At 39.1% G+C, this 17,770-nt stretch overlaps 1 protein-coding gene across 7 annotated transcripts in view; it reads left to right on the forward strand.

Moving 5' to 3' along the window:
• The window catches only part of UTRN (utrophin), a 607,443-nt gene that overhangs the window by 266,522 nt on the left and 323,151 nt on the right, over positions 1 to 17,770 (forward strand). For all 7 annotated transcript variants that reach the window (XM_038397679.2, XM_043511144.1, XM_043511142.1 and 4 more), the window contains one exon: positions 2,236 to 2,425. In XM_038397679.2, coding sequence (XP_038253607.1) covers positions 2,236 to 2,425 — 190 coding nt within the window. The remainder of the gene's footprint in view (positions 1 to 2,235; positions 2,426 to 17,770) is intronic.

Below are 17,770 nucleotides of genomic sequence, written 5' to 3' on the forward strand. Positions count from 1 at the left end.
AGACAGTTTACTGAATTAGTAGCAGCATTTCGGATAGCAGCTATTGGTAGATGTGCCTATACAATGAGAGTCCTATTGAAAGTACTCACTTTTATTTTGTCCATATTTTGAAAAAACATCGTCAAATTCAGTTTCATACTGTGCTATGCATAACTGCTAATGGGTAAATGAGATTTTTAAAAAATGTTAACTAACAATTTTGAATTGTTACATTTCTGTAATAAAGCTGTTCTCTCTCTCCCCTGACACAGCAACCCCCAAGCTGGGGCTGAGAAGGATGGGGATCTCTCCCTGTCTCCCCCACCACGGCAGCCACAGAGCTGAGGCTGGGAAGGAGGGCTGTCTCCCCTTGGCAGCTACAGCCCTGGAGCTGGGGAAAGTCTCCTCTTTCTCTGGCTTCCGCAGCCCTGCACATCCCAAATTTCCCCTACCCTCTCTTCTCACCGCATTGCCCCTGCCATCTCCCATCTATTCCCCACAAGGCCACCACCTCACCTTACTTGTGCGTCTGCTCCAGGATCTAGGCACCTAATTAGTGGAGCCATGCCTATGTGGCTCCACTAATTAGGTGGGTGGGCCTTTATTCACTCATGTGGCCGCCCAGGTGCACACCTTAGAGCAAAGTATTCACGGACCACCTGAATGGAGCTCAGTGTTCCACAGTTTGAGAAGCTCCGCTCTGTAGCCGTTTGACACTATCCCTTGTGATTTATTATGATGATTCCAGAGCACATCAGTATAAGCTCACAAGTGTGTGTGTTTATACAATTGGAAACCACACACTGGAATTCTCCTTTCTGTATGTCTGTTTTGGACTAGATTCTGCCAGATATTCAGGTATCCTAGTACTTGAGTTTGTTCTTTGGTACAAAGCTACTATTCAGCATGAGTGAGGCTGGCAAAATCTTGCTCTTTATTAGATATGGCCTGAGCCGGTTCCCCCAAATTTGACTTTTTGATCTGTCCGCTGAATGTTAGCAAAACTTCAAGTCTGTTTTAATACAATTTCAGTCATTTAAGTGTCTTTTTGAATCATAATATTTAAATTTGGCTTATTACTTATGAGCTGCTATGTATGGGAAAATCTCAGATTTAACCGTTGACTTTTCTGTCAAATATCACCAAAAAGTTATCAGTTGATTTACTGTTCACATGGCCTTTTGAGTTTGAACAGGGATTGGCAACCTTTGGCATGCGGTCCGTCGGGGAAATCCGCTGACAGGCTGGGCCGGTTTGTTTACCTGCAGCATCCGCAGGTTCGGCTGATTGCAGCTCACACTGGCCGCGGTTCACTGTTCCAGGCCAATGGGGGCTGCGGGAAGCGGTGTGGGCTGAGGGATGTTGTAATCAGTGTCTTTTGGGACTTATAGTTTTGAAATATGGCACATTCTTCAGGTATGGACTCCTGATCACAAGGAGAAAAGAAAACTCATAGATGTTAAATATAACGCTTCTTTCCTAGGGTACCAAAAGGTCATCAGTATAGGGAATTGCAAACATTATTTTAGCTTCCAGTGTGAGGTGGTCATGCTGGGCATAAGGCCACCAATTTGAAGAAATTAAGATCATTCGAGGTAAGTGGTTTTGCAACATTTCGATGATTTTCACCAAGAAAATGATCAAAGGCAAGAGGTGTCAATACAGTTAGATGTTTCCACCCTAATGGGGGCTGTTGTCAGCTAGTGTTAAGTCAACATTGTCACATAAAGGCAAATACCATTTATGTTTGTGGAAGCCCTGTATTTTTAGTGTATGGAAGTCATTTGGCTCTTCTAAACAAGTGCAAATGAAGTACATCTATTCAATTTTCCACAATGCTGTAATGTGTAAATTATATTCAATTTTAGGGAAATGGTTTTCATTCACAGCAATGGGCTATTGCTAACAACAGTGAGAAAAACATTCAAAGTGTGGCAATAACAGCTTCTCACACTTGCAGTGTCACAAAGCCATTATGGTAACACACAGAGGGAAATGTTAGGTTTTATTGAATAATTTGTATCCTCCTCACACAAATCCAGGAGTTTGGGTGTAGTACATATATTCAGTACAGAATGATAGATACAGATGCAACATTCCAGGAACCAATGACTTAATATACAAGGAAACAAGTGGGAACAGTCTGTACAGTTTTCTTAGTGTTTTATCTTACAGTATGTTCATTTACGATTCACGTGATATGGTATGTCATGATAGAAAAAAAAATTGAGATGGCTGTCTTATTTGTGCTTTCAGAGCTGGTGATAGGCAGAATGCCTTGGATGTTGAACTGAAGATAGTGCAAACCTTAGTCAAGGATCTAGAGGGCTTTCTCAAGTGGATACAAGAGGCAGAAACTACAGTTAATGTCCTTGCAGATGCATCCCAGCGGGAGACTGCTCTGGAGGACAGTGCCTGTATTGGGGAACTGAAAAAACAGATGCAGGTAAGAGCACGAGAGTGTATTTGTGTGTGTGTGTTTGTGTGTCTCCACTATTGTGAATCTGACAGGGAAAAGGCACCTAATAAATTGGAAATCCTGCATCTTATTCATGAAAACAGTATTTCAAAATGGCAATGGGTATAGAGGAAGTTATTGATTTAATGAAATATAAGAATCCTTACTAGGGATTAAAACAAGGGTGTCCAGCCTTTGTCTTGGGCAATCTGCATCCCTCAGGTTCTAAACTGTGACCCTGGTGGGTAGCTGTGTTAAGAAGAAAATGTATATTATGAATTGAAAATGTGCCCTGTGAGCTACACCCAGTTGTTGTTGTTTAACTTAAGTGCTTGACTCTGCCCTGCCACTAGGTAGCACAGGTATGCCTCCCTCGCTTCCCCCCTCCTCCTCGGCACATTCCCTGCAGCCCCAGCAGCAGAGCTGTTGTTAGCCAGGAATGCTTTGAGTTGTTGCTGTCCCTTCACTGTTGCTCAGCAGTTCCCCTGCTGGTAACCAGCTGCATTACATGGGAGTGAGAAGAGAAAGTGGTTCTGCTTGCTCCATTGCCTACTTCCTTGCCAGACTGGGAAAGCTAGGTATTCCTCCCTGGGCCTAGGGGAATTCCTAGCAAAGGATGGCTCCTCCTTCCTCACACAGCCATTCAGGAAAGGCCAAAAGGAGGATGGCGGCGGGAGGGGAAGACGGGAGACTCCCCCTAGGGTCAGCACACTCCAGCTACTTCCCTTCTCCATACCCAACATGCCTCTATTGGAATATGTGGGGAGGGCGACACAGGCTCTGCCTTAGGGGCACAATTGAAGGAGTAGGGCAGAGAATATGTACCAAAGGGTTGATTGGAGACACTTGATCTCTTTGTAATGCTATGTTTGGGCCTCAGAATGAAAAGGTTGGATTCCACTAGATTAAAATAATTTTCCATGTTTTGCATTTGTGCTAGGAGATACATGGTTAAAATGATTTCTGAAATAATATGGATTCTTTGGTTGCCCTGTTGATATCATGTGAATTTCCTTCACAGCTATCCCCTTTTCTTCCTAATGTTTTTAATATGTTGTTTCTCCTTCAGTTAGTTTACTTTATCATCTAATGTAATGTATTTTCTTTCTGTGGGGAAAGAAAGCACAATAGATAAGTCAGCCACACAGTCCAGCCCCAAGTTTGGAGTAATATCTTTTCATGGTCTAAATTGATGGTGCTCGAGTAGGTTTTTAATGAGCAAGAGCTTATTAGAATCCATTGTGCAATTGAGCTAAGCATATCTACATTGAATTTAAATGAAACTAACTAATCTAAAATCTGTGATAACAAAAGTTTAGGGAAAGAGTAGTTTATTGTATAGCAGACATAGTATGGCCAATGCTTTAATGTAGCCAATCAGAATACTCCTCTGTAGATATGTGGCTGTTCACGGAACTATTGTACCATGGTGGTATAGTAGTCTGTAATTATCTTCCATGAATTAGCATTTTCTCCTTTTTAAAAGGAAAAAAAAAAGCCTCCCATGGTTAATAATCACAAAAGCAGGAGATAAATCCAGCACAGATGGGAAATACTATAATAATACTTTGTATACAAACAGGGGATGTAAAGGATCTGAAATGGGACAATAGAGAGAGTGTGGTGTGTGGACGGCTTGATTCTACATTGCCTTGTACTCATTTACACCTGCTCAAAGGCTAAATCAGAATGTTAATGTTTTATACCCCCCTCTGCACAGGTGAAAATGAGTACACAAGGGGTAAGAGTGGAGAAGGAAACCCTTATTTTGGCCTCTGTGTCACGAGGCGTGATCAGCTCTCTGTAGTTGTACAAAGTTTCCATTTTTAAAATAACAGAGATCTTCTTTTGTGGGGGAGCACTGATATAACTTTTCCATGCTAGTGGAGAAGCTTTACGCTAGCTTTTCCTGCTGCCTGTGGCTACAAATCATCCACAAAGAGCAGAGTTCTTGTTCTGTGGCCACAGAGAAACTAGAGGTGACTGTCTGGGACTAAGAAAGCTAAAGCACAGCCACTTGTCCACCTCCCTTAGTTCAGCACCCTTTAGTGTTGTTTTCTATCTTTACCATGGCTATGCTCTGTTCTGCACTGCACAGCAGAGGGAGCATAGTCTCCTAACCTACCCATGAGTCAACACATAATTTTAAGTTTCCTTTCAAATATGAAAGGTTTAACTATAGTACATATCAAAGGCTTTCATAATTCAGTGACTTTGAAATAAATTCCCTCTCCCCAACTTCCAAGGTCACTTTCACTTTCTGATGATCATTAGTCTTCTAAAAGTATAGATTTTCATATTATTGTATTGATGTAATAATTCCAAGTGTATTCCTGTGTTTTCAGACATTTGTTATTTATCTTGTGTTTATTTCAGCACTGTACAGTTAATCTTTCTTGTTATACCTACAGGAAAGGGAAATAAAATTACTCCATATTTAGACCACAATCTGTTCACATTAAAATATTTTATTTTTAACCCTGGTGCTGTGGTATATACAGTAACATGAAACTGTCTATCTCACAATTTCATGTGTGTAAAAGTACAAGGTATTGTGTTTCCTATATCAAATTGGTTACAAAACATGTGCTGTGCTCATACTATCCTTGCTTTTATGAGAAACTATAGGAGAACTACACACTGAATGAATAGCACTTTACAAGGGGTTCAGATTGTGACACATCTAATTTGAAACAAGACACAAGTGAGGGTTTAACAAATAATAGAAGAGAGGACTAGAGTAACATGACTAGACTCCACCAGGTTAGCTATTGCATAATTTGATGGTTCCAAATCATTTGTAAGTTTTTTTTGTTTGTTTTTTAAAATAGATAAAATGAACTTAACTAGTCAACAGCCTTGTTACTATTGGTGGTCTAATTCCTTGTGTGTATTGGATGAAATGGGTGACAAAGAAAATGGTACAGTTGAAAGAGGAGAGGGCAGATTTGCAGTGGAAGAAATCTATTTTGCCATGAGAAGTCCAGAAGTGTTCAGTGGCATGGGAAGGGAAGTGGCAGCATCAGATATTGAATGTAAGTCAGGGTAGGGGGTTGAAGGAACAGACTTTGTGGTGGATAAGAGGGGAAAAAAGAGTCAAAATGGAGTGAGTAGAATGCGCTGCTATAATCCTGCTTTGGGGGAAGGACTGAATTGAGGCAGAGGAGCTGAGAGAAGAGAGAGAAGGGGATGGAGAGTGGTATGGAAATCAAGGGTACTGATGGCTGGGAGATTACAAAAAGACTGGATGGAAGGGTAGGTCAGCTATGCCCTGGAAGTGAGGTGGTGATAGCTGAGAAGGAAATAGCTCTCGTATGATATTTGCATTGTCAGTGTTTAGTGAAGATGAGTTTGAGAAGCAGCCATTTTGGTGAGTAGAAGACTTGATTCAATAGTGACGGTCAAATGAGGAGGTGAGAATGAGGTGGGAAGCCAAAAGGCCAGCTGGGAAATCTATTTGAAAATTGTTCAAGGAGGAAGAACCTATGGTTGGGGGACCACCCAATCCAATGCATAGGCTGTGGTAGAAGAGGCTGGTGTTGGGCAGAAGAATCTGCTTAAAATGAAGAAGGCTGGCTCTAGACAGACTTCATGCAGAAGGGATTATCCCATCCAGAACACAGGGTGCAGCAGAGCAGGCCGGCATTAGCACAGGTATAAGCAGGGAATGTATGTATAGGAGGCTGGGAAGAGGGGGAGGTGATCTAGGGATAGAACCTAGTAATGGGAAAATGAAGAGCAGACAGGAAGAGGAAAGAAAATAATTATAAAGACTCACCTCTCTAAGCAATAAGACATGGCTGGGTGTGGTGGTGCTGTAATATGGCTACGTATGTTGGTTGGATTACACCTGCAGTATGTTATAGGTATAAAAAAATTCCCACATTGTAGTGTCTTATTTCTGCTGTTAGATAGCTTGCTTAAATAATATTGCTTTATGGTGAATATATGTCAGTGTTGCCTCTGAGGATTCAAGGCAGCGGAGACCTTGTCTAGGGATCGTGATCGTGACTTGAAATGTTCAGTTTGCCAAAATCATATTCTCACTCTTGTTCTTTCCATTTCTTAATGAGTCATTCAGAAAAGGGTTCTAATTGGAAATGGCATCTTAAAAATATTCATGCTCACTGGTGTGGAAATTATTCGTTTGGGAGCCCTTCGGATGAATTAGCTTTAGGAGAGTTTTCACAGGAAAGAGATTTGTCCCCAGCTGTTTTTCCTTTTGTATTAATAATCTAGCTTGGAGATGTGCCTGTATATGATTTATTAGCCCTTAACATATGGCTGATATAATTAGGGCAGGTGTCCCTCTGCTCTTCTCTCAAGATTGATAACACGGTCTGTTATTCACTCACTCCATAGCTTTGCCAGAGCTGCATTTAGTCTGAGCGCGAGAACACCGTTCTCCCGAGTGAGGGAGTGAATGTCGTGTTCGTTTTCTCTCTGTCTCTCGCTCTCTCTTTCTCAGTATAAAATAGCTATAAGGGAAGAACTATTGGGATATGTTGGAGCTATCTTCCTAAGGGAATTCTGTTTTGTTTCTGCAGCTTTAATGTTTCAGTTAACAATCTTCTCTGCTATTTAGTGCATTCCAGTATGGTAGCAGACATTTGGCTGCTCAACAACTTCGTTCTTTCTCTGTGCATGCTGAGCTGAGCAAATACTGGCTAGGAGAATCTGTAAAGGGTTTTATTTTCTTGGTTTTTGTTTTCAATTGAGAGAAACTTATGCTGTGTCAACCTCCTTTGCCTTTGAGACATTTAAAGCTTTGTAGCTCTCAAAAGCAATCCTGGAAACGAGCATGCTCAGAGAGCTGGCAAATTGTTGTCCAGTGACCAGGAGGAAATCATAGTTGCTCTTCATTTATAATGCAAATTCTGAGGTGTCTTCAGAAGTGTGGCAAACTTAAAATGATGGCTGTTGTGAGAACATCTCTGCAGAAAGTTGTGGTCTTGTTGCATTGCTTGCAGAGGATGGCAGTTTCTTCCCCACGTTACCAAAAGCTTTGTAAGGTGAGTAAAAAATGGGAAAAAACAGAGTCTGTAGACCTTACTTTTATCTCAAAAAGCCAACAAATAGAATGGGCATCCTATAGAAGGCATCCTACCCTAGAAAGTAAATTTTGAAAGCCTGTTATATTCTGTTGTACATACATATATGTGAGTTAAATGCATTTGCTGAAGTTTTTTTTCTTGATTAAAATGTTTTTGGCTAACATTTTAAGGATTTCTGTGAAGGAACTGTTAATATTCAATTATCTTCTCTAAAAGTCTATTTATTTATTTAGGGACGATGGTTAGGTTCTGGCAAATGTCTTATAGTTCTTCATCTCCTATTTAGTCATTATCCAGGAAACTTAAGCTTTCTTAAATTCCTATTTTTTGTGTGGTTTTGAGTTGAAACAAACTTTAAAGAAGCGTATGATTTCAGCAGGTTAGTAAACAGTGTTAGCACTTCTTCTTCTTTCTGATTCTAATTTTTTTAGTGTTCTACAAAATTAAAAAAAAAGTTGGGTGAAAATCATGTTGACAGATTTGACAACTTTTTGTTTGAATAGAACTGTTCTCATTCCAGGAGACTTGAATGTTCAGATTCCAGCAGGACTGTAGTATTGTTCCATACATTGCACAGGTACAGATGGACAACTTTGTTGCTGTGGAAGTATCCTAAGCAGCCCACTTGAAGTCAGCTTTTTTTTAAAAGGATTGTCACTTCATGGATGTGAGACTTTTGAATGCAAGTTTGTGCTGTATTTCGGAAGCCATTTCTTAGGTAGTTAACATAGCCTGATGTGTGTGCCAGTCACGCTGTCATGGATTATTGGAGCCTAACAGGTGAATTCTCTTTCTTGAGTTTTGACAGTACAGATATTGGGGAGGTGCATGCCCATGAGAAAACAGGGTATTTTGACGTTACCATGAAATCCATTTGTTGGTTATTGGTGCTTATGATGTTTTCAAACCTTTTTGTTTCATACTAAAATACACACAAATTGCATATGAGGTATGTAAACCAACGTACGTCTGAAGGTAAACTGAAAAGTTCTCAGTGTTCATTTTTTGTTAGACTGGAAAATGGCATGCTGCTAGCTAATCATGAAGTTTTGCATCAATGTGAGAGAGTTTCTGTTGAGGGAAATTTGGAGGTGAAATAAGCTACAAAGGCATTGCCCAAATGCTTTATGTTCTTTCATTACTTCCAAACTTGACCACTTGAATAGAATGTAAGTTTGCATGGGTAGAGTTTTGACTTGTCGAGATGATCGTATTCCCTTTGTATATACATTTGAAATTGTCCCCTATTTACATAATGTAGTTAAGTGGTGTTTCAGTTCACAGAAATGAACAATTGAGAATAGCTAGTTTGTTGTGTAAATACAAGTTATTTAAGCATATCTGCTTCAGTACTTGTGGTTGTCATTTTAACAATGAATAATTTGCTTTGGTAAAGAACATTTGTAATGCAAATAAAGCAATTTTTTATGAATGGAGAAGAAAACATTCATTCTCTCTTTTGAAAAATTACTAGTAAATATGAATACATAAAAGCATTTTTTTAGTCATTTTTATGTTTGTAGATAAACTACCTTGTAACAGAATGTTTGTCAAAATGGTAGTACTCAATGAATCCTATAGATGGGAGGTAATAGCAGCAGTAATTGTCTACTAAGTGGAAGTCTAGAAACTAACCACGTATATAGTTTTCTGAGTTTCAATCTACCCAAGAGATACTAAAAATCTTAAAGAAGCTGTTACTTAAAACATTTTCTGACTGAATGTAGGCTCTGGGAAATTTGTGATTATATATTGTATGTTTTTCTTTAAAAACTATGCTTTAGTGCTCTTATAGATAGCCTGGTGATTTAAATTGGAGCTTGAATTGTCCTGCCCTGCTAAATCAGCTACTGATAGAAAAGGAAATATTTACAAACCCAGCCACTTCCAGCAGGTGTCAGTGTAAGGCAGTGATATGTGAGACTGATGATGGAACATTTCATTCCATTTTTGCTTCTGAGAATTAAATTACAAATTGAAAACAGCTTTTAAGAAAATCATTATTTACACTCAAGTGGTCATCTCCACCTCCTCAAACCTTTGGAGAAAAAATGCAGTATGTACTTCTCTTGTATATTTGTGGAAATATAGAGTTAACAGTTAAATTCTGTAGGAGAAGTTACATAATCATTATTAGGGTTCTGAATGTTTTATTGAATGAACAAATTGGTGCCTCACTGGTTTTTTTTCCTTGTTGCATAACCTAGCAAATACTAATTACTTTCCATGTAGAAGAAGCCCCTTCTGAGGTTAATAAGAAAGTCAGCAATGTCAAAGAAATTAGCATCAGCAATATGAATGCTCAGACAAATAGGATGCTTATTTAATTAGAGCATCATAAACAAAAAGAGGCATTATCCTCAATTTGTAATCAGAATGGTTTTTCTTCTAATTTAGCAGCATGGTAAAGTAATAACTTAAAACTCGGTCTTCAGGCTGTAAATTTGTTAAAGGCAGAAACAAAACTCAGCCCTTCCTTGAACTACATTTAGAATTTTGGAAGATGATAGGAAATTCTAAGCTCAGGTTAATATTTCCGATGGGAGTTGTTCCTTTTTCCCCCTTGGACTTCTCCACACGAAGACAATGAAAAATGCTTAACTCTTTTTCTGATGATCCTCCACTGAACTTGCTACATAACTTTTGTACATTAAAATCACTTGAGGACATAACTAGTATGTGTAGCAGGACAACAGCTACGTTGTACCAGAGCATACTAGAATGTCATCATTCAATGGTTAACTTTGCCTTATTTGTCAGACATACATTTTTTTAAATAATTTATTGCGTCATAGAATTCAGAAGTAAGAGATGGAATAACCTAAAAGACCAATTATCTAGTGCAAGATTGTTCAAAGAGCACATTTTCTATTGTTACGTCCAAACTGGTTTCAGATATTTTGGGAGTGGATGAGGTTATCACTGAAGACTAGAAAAATTGCTTCAGGAGAAGATATAAAACGTGTAGATCTTTCCCCTAAAGCTAAAACTGCAACATTACTTATGAAAAAACTATATGAAATTAGAAAGCTTTTATGAATGCTTGAAACAAAAATGATAAAATGTTTTATAGCTCAGTCAGGTAAATGTAATGATCATTTTGAAATATGTATTATGTTGTTGGAGAATTACTACACACTATTAGCAGGTATGCAGACCATTTGAAAGATAGAATTGGAAAGAGCTGGTATTTGAGAGAGAATATTCTTCTGAAAAAATGTGCTCATCAAAAAAGAATTAAAACGTGTATAAATTCATATTTTAAAAATGCTGTTCCTCCTTTTCTGCTATTTATTTTCACTGCTGTTAGTGAATATACTAAGACATAGTAATGTTAAAAGTTTTGAATCATGGAAATGTAGGACTGAAAGGTCCTTGATAGTTCATCTAGTCCAGTCCCCTGCACCGAGGCAGGGCTAAGTCCCTGACAGGTGTTTGTCTAACCTGTTCTTGAAAACTTCCAACAATGGAGATTCCACAACCTCTCTTGCTTAACTACCCTAATAGTTAGGAAGTTTTTCCCTAATGTCTAACCTAAATCTCCCTTACTGCAATATAAGCTCATTACTACTTGTCCTGTGCTCAGTGGTTAAAGAGGACAGTTTGTCACCCTTCTCTTTTTATAATAGCCTTTTACATACTTGAAGAGTGTTATCATGTTACCCCTCAGTTTTCTTCTCCAGACTAAACAAACCCACTTTTTTTTCAATCTTTCCTCCTTGGTCATATATTCTAGACCTTTAATCAGTTTTGTTTCTCTCCTCTAGACTTCTCCAATTTGACCACATCTTTTCTGAAGTGTGGTCCCCAAAACCGGATACAATACTCCAGTTAAGGCCTTATCAGTGTTGAGTAGAGTGGAAGAATTACTATTTGTGTTTTGCTTATAATACTCCTGCTAATACATCCTAGAATGATGATCACTTTTTTTGTGACAGTGTTACATTGTTGGCTCATATTTACTTTGTGATTTACTGAAAACCCCAGATCTTTTTCTGCAGTACTCCTTCCTGGGCAGTAATTTCCCATTTTGTATTTGTGTAACTGATTGATCCTTCCTAATTGTAGTAGTTCACATTTGTCCTTATTGAATTTCATTCTATTTAATTCAGACCATTTCTCCAGTTTGTCAAGATCATTTTGAATTTGCAACCCTCCCAGTTTGGTATCATCTGCAGACTTTATAAGTCTACTTTCTATGCCATTATGCAAAACATATATGAAGATATTGAATACATTGAGTACAATGAACACTAAGGTAGCTCAAAGTCACCTTTCACTGTGACATTGGTGGTGATCTCAAATGTTGAAAGTAGCAACAACTTTGTGATGGGATCTCAGGGTAAAACCTGGAACTGGGGTACCGCTGTTCTCCCTTAACTCTCCAGCCTAAGCTGTCTCTCACAATGCTTTGCTACTGACAAGCACCAAACCCTTCCAGTCCCTGTTATCACTGAGTACAACAGCATGTGGGGTCCCATGTCCAGCTAGATTGCATGAATGCTCCCTGAACCACTCACAAATCACACTGAAAAAGGCACCAGCCAAATGCTCCCAGCCTTGAACCTCAGAACTGTGTGGTCTTGCCCTGGTCAGAAGCCTGACCAGTGTAAGTTAATTACCCAGTCCACCCCTCCCTTGATTGTAAAGGACACGCACTAACTTTTATAAACTGAGCTGAGATTTCCTATTAGAATGATGATCAAATGCATCCGATGAAGTGAGCTGTAGCTCACGAAAGCTTATGCTCTAATAAATTTGTTAGTCTCTAAGGTGCCACAAGTACTCCTTTTCTTTTTTGCGAATACAGACTAACACGGCTGCTACTCTGAAACCTGTCACTTTTTTTGTGACAGTGTTACATTGTTGGCTCATACTTAGTTTGTGATCTACTGTAAAACCCAGATCTTTTTCTGCAGCACTCCTTGGGCAGTAATTTCCCATTTTGTATTTGTATAACTGATTAATCCTTCCTAATTGTAGTAGTTCACATTTGTCCTTATTGAATTTCATCCTATTTAATTCAGACCATTTCTCCAGTTTGTCAAGATCATTTTGAATTTGCAACACTCTAGGGTTTTAGCTAAAATATAAAACAGATTTATTAACCACAGAATGTTAGATTTTAAGTGATTATAAGTGGTTGGCACAAAAGGTCAGAGATAGTTACCAAAGAAAATAAAAGGTAAGCACACAATCTAAATCTTAAACTTTATTAGACTAGGCAGTATTTGGATCAAGCAGTTATTCTTACCTCAATGGATGTTGCAGCTAGGTTACAGTTTTAATAGTCTGTTCCCTCAGTTCATCTTTGTCTTCCCAGTGTTCTTGTTGCTTCCATCGTTGGTGGAGAAGGAGAAAGGTAAAGGTATGATGCCACTGTCCCCCTATTGTATATCCTCAGTCCATGTGCCTGGAAAACACTAGTCCAGATATGTGCCGGGCTTTGAGCAATCCCCCATTGTGTGGTGCTGGTGCAGCCCTCTTACAGCATTGTAAATCCCTTGTTAATAACTCCCCTGCTGATTGATGGTGGCTTAACACTTTCCTAGGAGTGGATCATCTTCTTTGTTGTCACTGGGGAACTAGCAGTAGAGACTCTTAAATGTACAACATATTTCAGTAACAACCACACAGCAAAATCTCATAACTACATATATGCTAATGCAAAACATATTTTGACAGAACAATCTGTTTCATCAGATTATGACCTTTCATATGATATCTGACATGGCATGCTTTGTATAAAATATATCATAATTATATGATGGGTGAATATGGGTGTTGCTTTGAGGTACAGAGTGCTACAGTCTTATGGAAGTTTGAAAAACATGACTGGGGATAAGGCCAAAAAAAAAAAACCAACCCAATACAGGGATTGTTGTGGCAAAAGGCTAGAGTAAAATTGTGGCCCACTGAAGTCAATGCAGGTTTTTCTATTGACTTCAGTGGAACCAGGATTTCACCCTTAATATTTAAATGGTCTGAACTCGGTAAACTATTGACATCTTTTCTAGCTGATGAAGTAGTGGCAATCAATTGGGGGCAAAAAGGAGAAACAATAGCAGAGTAAAAGGACACTAGGAGAGAGAGAGCCAGAATTTCCTGAAGCAACTCTTGGGGTGGTCAAAACTATATTTGTGGCATTGTTTAACTGCCTAATATTTGATGAGTGACAAGTACAGCCATACGCACATCATCAAAGGCATTCCTGAACTATGTATAAGGCAAATTTATTATCTGAATAGTAGAAACTCTAGAGCTAATTCTCATTTATACTACGGCTGCTTTATATCGCTCTGTCAGTGTGAAGAGACCTTAAAGGGAGAGTAAATGTAATCACAATCCCAGAGCTGGTTGGTTGCATTAACAGCACAGTGAAAATCCCAGAGTGTGGCTGCTGCATTTGGAAATTTTATTGTGCTGTAACAGTGGTCACATGGGACAAACAGCAAGCTAGTGTGCTGTAGATTCACACCCTGGCTTGCTACTCAGTAACTTGCCATGCAAACAAGCCATGAGACTCAAATTCTCCATCTACGAAGATCTGCCACCACAGAAATGTACATTGACAAATATAAGAACAAAAGCAAACCTTGGAAACATGAGCTATTTGAATAAGGAATGAGTTTAAAGAATGCTCTAGCTAAGGATATTAGATTTCATGAGAGTGAATTTCAAGGAATTGAGGAATCAAGTGAGTAATAGCTGATGAGAGGCAGTATTAAGATACGCCTTTCTGGAAGAAGCCTGATGGAAGTATGATAATTGAAAGTAACACGCTATTAATGTCTTTTTAAAAAAAAATGAAGGCAAAGAACAATTAGTGGGCAATATGCTTTTATAAAGTACCACTCAGAGATCTGAAGATTGTTTTTTAAAAAAAAATCTGCACTGTAAATTGAAGGCAACCCGAAGAGGAATGATTTACATGGGACAATTAAGAGCTGCAAAAGTAGGTTGGTGGAATGCTAGTGAGACTAAAGGATTTATAAGAATTGAGAGGAAAGGATTGCTAGAGAGAAATTAATTAATAGATTGAGTGGGATTAAATGAATGATTATTGAAAAATGAACACTGAAGTCCTATCTGGAATCTGTCTCCAACAAGCAAAATAAAGAAATGTAAAAAACTGTGAAGTCTGAAAGATCCTATAAAAAAACAGGCAATGTAATACTTGGAAATATGAACATCTGCAACTCAACTGGCTCAGTTTACATGCAATATAGGAACTGATAATTTATGTTTAAAAGTCCCTGGAAAACTTAATGAGGTACTGGGAAAGACTTGGAAAAAAGCATATTAGTACTCATCTTCAAAGAAAGTAAGTCATCTTGGAGACTACTGTCCTTGATGTCTCTCTCCTCTCCCTACTAAAATAATGGAAGGATTATTGAGAGAGAAAATAATTAAAAATCTATAGAAAAACAGACGAGAAATACGAGAAGAGTTTATAAATAGATACTGCCAAAGAGTAATTGATTGCTTTTTGTTGGAATTTGTTAGAATTACTAAATTTGTGGATGAAGGGAAAACAAGGGAATCAATCTATTTGGATTTCAGCAAAACATTTGATATTGTATATCTCAGTCTGATTCTGAAAAAATAACTGATATTGCTTTGGAATGAGCCCTGTCTTGCGTGGATTGAAAACTGGTTAAAGTGTATTACACACAGGCTTATGATGAATTGCAATGTATTTAGTTAGGACATTGTGGTACTGTGGTTTCATCAGTGTCTGTATTAGGTCTGGTTGGTGTTAATGTTATTTTAAGTTGGTGATCTAGAGGTGAGGTAAACAGCACATTAATTCTAAATTAGGAGTTTTGAACATAATTGAGAACAGGGAAGTAACTCAGACAAGTAAAGATTAAAAATGTAGGCAAAAATATAAATGAATCATAGGACTGGAAGGGACCTTGAGAGGTCCTCTAATCCAATCCCCTGCACTCATGGCAGGACTCTATTATCTAGACCAGTGGTTCTCAAAGCCAGTCCACCGCTTGTTCAGGGAAAGCCCCTGGCAGGCCGGACCGCTTGTTTACAGGCTGCGTCCGCAGGTTCGGCTGATCGCGGCTCCCACTGGCCGCGGTTCACCGCACCAGGCCAAAAGGGACTGTGGGAAGCGGTGCGGGCCCAGGGATGTGATGGAGGTTCCACACCCTCCCTTGGTATTTATTCCAGTGCATAACTCCCCTGACACTTAGGAAGCTTTTCCTACTGTCCAACCTAAACCTCCCTTGCTGCAATTTAAGCCCATTGCTTCGTGTCCTATCTTCAGAAGTTAAGGAGAACAATTTTTCTCCCTCCTCCTTGTAACAGCCTTTCGTGTACTTGAAAACTGTTATCATGTCCCCTCTCAGCCTTCTCTTTTACAGACTAAAGAAACCCAATTTTTTTCAACCTTCCCACATAGGTTATGTTTTCTAGACCTTTAATCTATCCAGGCCTAAATCCAATTACCCACAGAATATGGAAGATGACTGTGATTGAGTCCTTTAAAAAGGCTACGGCATGAAGCTATGTATGATGATTTGTCTTGTTTAGCACTGTTTAACCTGATTTTAATATGTTTAGACGTCCATTTCTGTTTGGTACTGTCCCAGCATCGGTGCAGAAGATGATTCTTTGTTGATTTTATTTATATTTACACACCCCAGTTTTTGATTTTCCATAACCTCTCTTCCACCTCCTGGTTTGGTATTTAATTTCTTGACACTTACATTTATTATTTTTACACACTTAATTCTGGGGTGGAGTGAGTTAGGGAAGTGAAAAGCAACTCTCTAATCTCTATGTCTACTCAGCTGGGTAGACAGACTTGTGCTAGCTTTGCGTGAGCTTGTGCACTAAAAATATCAGGGTGGATGTTGTGGTATAGGCTGTGGTTCATTCTAGCTGCTTGAGTCCAAGCCCACCCAGCCCCCTGGATCCAAGCTTAGATGGCTAGCTCAAGTTGCTGTCTGTGCCACAAAGTCCACACTGCTGTTTTTAGTGTGCTGGTTAGAGCTGTTTACCCAAAATGGGAGGCATGATTCTAGCTGCAGTGTAAGCATACACCTCTGTGGCAGTTTGTGCATGTCATTCTCCTGGGTGGTCCATGAAGGAGTTTACCATGATCTTTGCCCAAGGGCCCCTTACATGGTGGGGCAATTGAGCATTACCACACCAAGTCCAGGAAGTACCCAGTTTTGGAGGCACCATTGTTATCTGTCACAGGATGGGAATTTTGCCCTGCCTGCTGGCATCGTTCAACCATCATTCAAACACGATGCTCTGAATCTTAGGAGGATGAAGATGAAGTAGAGACTCCTTAGGAAAGCACAAGAACTCCTAACAACAGACCCTATCCAGCAAAAGCCCAGACTGTAATATGATCTCCTAGTATCTCCCCACCTAAAGACTCTGCCATTGTAAGTCAGGAGTTAGCTCTCAAATTAAATATTCAGCCAGCTCCTGAAAATCCCACAAGTATGATTTGAAACCTGCATTCAAGGGCAAGCAATCCCCAAGCCAGCAGAAAGACTGCCACAAGATATCTCTAATTCAGGAATCACTCCTCACATAGCAGACAAAGACTGAGTCATTGTTCTCCATCGGATTATCCAGTCATGCAGATAGTGGAAAAATAGGAGTTTTGTGATGGAATGAACTTTGCTGCAAATTCTGGATTTACAAGCTTTTTACAATGGATAACGGCCCACTTAGCTGGGAAACATATATGGACCAGCAAACTGCTCTTACGGGACTGAAATCCATGTATCCGCAGCATATCAGAACATGAGTCTTCTAATTAGTCTAGTTTATTTGGGAGGTTTTTATTTCTTATGGTGTATTTGACTATGTGAGAAAAGTTCTCTCTCTGTTCAAGAGGAAGTTTAAGTAAGCACAGTCTATACTGCCAATCATTCATTGTGCTACTCCTTTCTTTTTGAGCCCCCAAAAGGCACCATACTTCTGAGATCATCTTGGTTAGCCATGCCAACAGTCTGTCAAATTTTCTTTTATGTGAGAGTTCAACTGTCTGTATGTTTACTTCTATTCAAGCCTGCTTTCTATATCTGTGTATTGAATGAGATCTGCTTTCTAACGCTGTCCCTAGCCAGGGTTATGGGTTAGTGGAAAATTCTGCTTCTGTATTCAAAAACCATATTGTGTCTTCTAAAATGACAAAATTTGGTTTATGTACCTTATAGCAGAGGATCCCAAATCTGCACTTGTATTTGATGTCCCATCAATTCACTTCATAGCAATTTTTCAGCAGGTAGTGCATAAACTT

This window comes from Dermochelys coriacea, chromosome 3, assembly GCF_009764565.3.
Source record: "Dermochelys coriacea isolate rDerCor1 chromosome 3, rDerCor1.pri.v4, whole genome shotgun sequence".
Classification (NCBI taxonomy): Eukaryota; Metazoa; Chordata; order Testudines; family Dermochelyidae; genus Dermochelys; species Dermochelys coriacea.